General features: G+C 39.4%; 1 protein-coding gene across 1 annotated transcript; it reads right to left on the bottom strand.

The window, feature by feature from the left end:
- Positions 1 to 293: 293 nt before the first annotated feature.
- Positions 294 to 3,564, bottom strand: LOC144538590 (uncharacterized). Its single transcript, XM_078283325.1, has 2 exons — positions 3,542 to 3,564; positions 294 to 2,456 (listed from the first exon to the last, which is right to left on the bottom strand). Exon 2 carries the CDS (start codon positions 2,451 to 2,453, stop codon positions 1,179 to 1,181), a length of 1,275 nt encoding a protein of 424 aa, XP_078139451.1. The 5' UTR covers positions 2,454 to 2,456; positions 3,542 to 3,564; the 3' UTR covers positions 294 to 1,178.
- Positions 3,565 to 3,860: the final 296 nt, after the last annotated feature.

Here is a 3,860-nt window from a genome sequence, read left to right as displayed (position 1 = left end):
GCCTGTATTGCAAAAGTATTTTTAGTGTATTTTTGAAATAACCCAAAAGTCATTGACCTGCTAATACACAAAAACACATTATTATTGAGGTATGGTTGATTACAGTTGACACAATTCCTTTACATTAAACCAAAGCAAAGGTTAAGTTGAATTTCAGGTATGATGTCACATTATAACATGTACCTGATATGCAATATAATTTCACTCCTTGTGGAGTCATCAGCACTATATAATTCAGTGACTTTCTCTAAATACAGCTAATCATACATGAACAAGTATCACTTTAAACCTGTTGCTAATGACAGTTATGAAAAGGTAATTAGGTAAAATATATGAAAACATAAAACATGTACATAACCCAGCCATGCAGTATATGTACATATCAGCATAAAGATGACCATCAGTGAAGCAACTAAAATGGAAAATGTAATCTCTGGTGCATAGCATATAAGCTTTTTCCCCCCATTACTTTTGTAATCTACAAAACCGTTATATCATTGTGTTTTGTTAAAGTATAATTACTATAGCTTCACTAAAAGTATAAAATACACAAAATGTACAGCCATAGCTGTTCATTATACAGTAATTTGAAGTAAATGTATGGTAGAGTGATGTTATTGTGTGGATCAGCAAAAACCAAAGTACTGTGAGGAAGTAGTGAGTGCAAAACATCCTCACTACGCTGCTTTTAGCTTTGTTAAAGAGATACTCTGCTTTCTGGTTTCTGAAGGGCTGCTATGGATGAAGTCACTGAAGTTACTGCAGCTTTAATGGGAACATTTTGCACTCTGCCACAGAAGTTGCTCTCCAGTTTGAACTGTCGGCTCAGTTGATAAAACTATGTCGACAAACACCTGAGTAAAAAATAGTTGCAAATACTTTTTAGGGTTTGTTTGGTCTACTTTGGTGTTGGGTAGGTGGGTTTTACCACATCGGACAGTACAATGAATGCCAGAAAGTCTGACGATAACAGGAAATTTCTGAAAGTTAATTTAGTATACTTTTTTGAGATTGACGATTACTTAAAACAGTCTGAATTACCCCACAGGTCTGAAACTCCCTGCATGTTAAAACAAATTATGAGACTTGTTAGCACAATTTGGCCCATACATTAACTGTTATCAGGAGATTACAGGGGTTGGGAAGTTCATAGTTTTTATGACTGTCCTCTGCTACTCCTACTTCCACTCTTCCCTGCTCAGCTGCTGGGAGACGTACTGGCAGAAACACACCCCTCCTTCTAGGTGACCAGTGCAGCTGGGTTGGGGAAAGGGAAAGTGTCTTTTGGCCAGACAGCAGGCGTATCCTGATGAGAAGAAGACCAGAGCTCTTCGAAACATCTCCTCAGCACAGACCTGCTCAGAAAATGTTTCTTCAAACTCACGTCTGCAACCATCCAGACAAACATAGACCAGATGGATTTTGGTATTGGACCGACAGCCCATTAACACTTTCTCCTCAGAAAGGATTGTGTTTGCTTCACCTACAGCTTTCTGCATCTCCCTCAAAATATACTTCTCTTCATCCTTCTTCCAGAGACTAATCTGAATGATCAATCCCAATGGTACACAGAAGAAAATTAAAACGGTGAATGACCTAACACCAGGAAGGTTTATCTTTTCACCTGTCAACAGTATTACTGTCATATATAAAATGAAAGCTGTTATGACAAAAACAAACATCACACCGGCAATATAAATCACTACTCTTTGCCAGAGTGGACGCAGCCACACTTTATTCTGAGAAACACTGTTGATCCTCCTCACAGCCATTCTGTACTTCTCTTGGTCTTCAATGACCAAACGCAGCTGGTCCGGCACCTCCATGTCACTGAACTGACCAGCGTCCCATTTCTGGAGTCCCTCCTCATTGACAGCAGTCAAAGGCTGCAGGGCCTTCCCGTTGTAGATAGAGGGAGGCTGGAAGGGCACCACAGTGGACCCTTGAAGCTGCTGGTTGGGGGTGCAGAGCACCTTGAGCACCTTACTGATAAAGTCTGGGTCCCTGACCTCCAGGTAGGTGAGGTGGCAGAGGTGGAGAGGAACAGAGACTCCTGGCTCCAGCAGCACTGGCACCATGGGCTTCCTCTCCAGGCAGTCTCTGAACAGAGACATGTTGGCCTCCAGGAGACACCAGCGGCTCCTCACAAACTCCGGGCTGAGGACCAGCAGGACCTTCTGGCTCTCCTGGATGCAGTCGGACATGTTCTCCAACACGGTGCGGCCCGGGGTGAAGTCACGCTCATGGTAGCAGACCTGCAGGCCGCAGGACTCCAGCTTGTTGATGAGGGAGTGGGTCCAGCGATAGTCAGTACTGCTGTAGCTGATGAAGACGTGGTAAAGCTCCCCCTCTCTCAGTGTGGGAGGGACATGGGGGCAACTTGAGGGAGGCAGAGGGACAACGTGCTTTGACTCAAAGTCGTCTCCAGTCTCAAGGGAATTGATAGGTTCCATTATCTAAAGAGAAAACTGAAGTGAGAACATAATGAAATCTAGAAATGCAGGCATCTATTCCAAAGATTTTATATAGTGATGTTTTTAAAGTTAGTACAGCTCCAATAATCATTAAAAAACATATTTAGAAGTCATACTAGTGCTTGGTGTAGCTCATTACTGTCGCTTTGAGTTCTGATCTGATCTGAGTGACATCATAAATTTACTTTTAATGGAATCTAAAAGTGCAATGAAGTACTTGTTAAAATTCAGTACTTTTATTACCGTTGCCTTTACAATTAATGCTACATTGCTTTCAGAATCATGTTTCTTTGGATTGTTATATGAACCGAATTTAAAAGCTATGCTGGTAAAATAGTTTTTTACTTTACTTCATATAATATTGTCATGAAGAACAAATCAAAGACAAAATGTCAACCGTTATCTCCCAAGAAATTTAGAAATACATTACTTTATGTTAATTCACAGGGAAGAGAAAACTATTTAGGTCATGTGTCTTGAACTGATGTATGATCAACATGCCTGTATTGCAAAAGTATTTTTAGTGTATTTTTGAAATAACCCAAAAGTCATTGACCTGCTAATACACAAAAACACATTATTCTTGAGGTATGGTTGATTACAGTTGACACAATTCCTTTACATTAAACCAAAGCAAAGGTTAAGTTGAATTTCAGGTATGATGTCACATTATAACATGTACCTGATATGCAATATAATTTCACTCCTTGTGGAGTCATCAGCACTATATAATTCAGTGACTTTCTCTAAATACAGCTAATCATACATAAACAAGTATCACTTTAAACCTGTTGCTAATGACAGTTATGAAAAGGTAATTAGGTAAAATATATGAAAACATAAAACATGTACATAACCCAGCCATGCAGTATATGTACATATCAGCATAAAGATGACCATCAGTGAAGCAACTAAAATGGAAAATGTAATCTCTGGTGCATAGCATATAAGCTTTTTCCCCCCATTACTTTTGTAATCTACAAAACCGTTATATCATTGTGTTTTGTTAAAGTATAATTACTATAGCTTCACTAAAAGTATAAAATACACAAAATGTACAGCCATACCTGTTCATTATACAGTAATTTGAAGTAAATGTATGGTAGAGTGATGTTATTGTGTGGATCAGCAAAAACCAAAGTACTGTGAGGAAGTAGTGAGTGCAAAACATCCTCACTACGCTGCTTTTAGCTTTGTTAAAGAGATACTCTGCTTTCTGGTTTCTGAAGGGCTGCTATGGATGAAGTCACTGAAGTTACTGCAGCTTTAATGGGAACATTTTGCTTGTTGCGTCACTCTGCCACAGAAGTTGCTCTCCAGTTTGAACTGTCGGCTCAGTTGATAAAACTATGTCGACAAACACCTGAGTAAAAAATAGTTGCAAAT

The sequence above is a fragment of the Centroberyx gerrardi genome, chromosome 4, assembly GCF_048128805.1.
Source record: "Centroberyx gerrardi isolate f3 chromosome 4, fCenGer3.hap1.cur.20231027, whole genome shotgun sequence".
NCBI lineage: Eukaryota > Metazoa > Chordata > Actinopteri > Beryciformes > Berycidae > Centroberyx > Centroberyx gerrardi.
The sequence above is the reverse complement of the archived record's forward strand: the minus strand, read 5'-3'. Positions and strand labels throughout refer to the sequence as shown.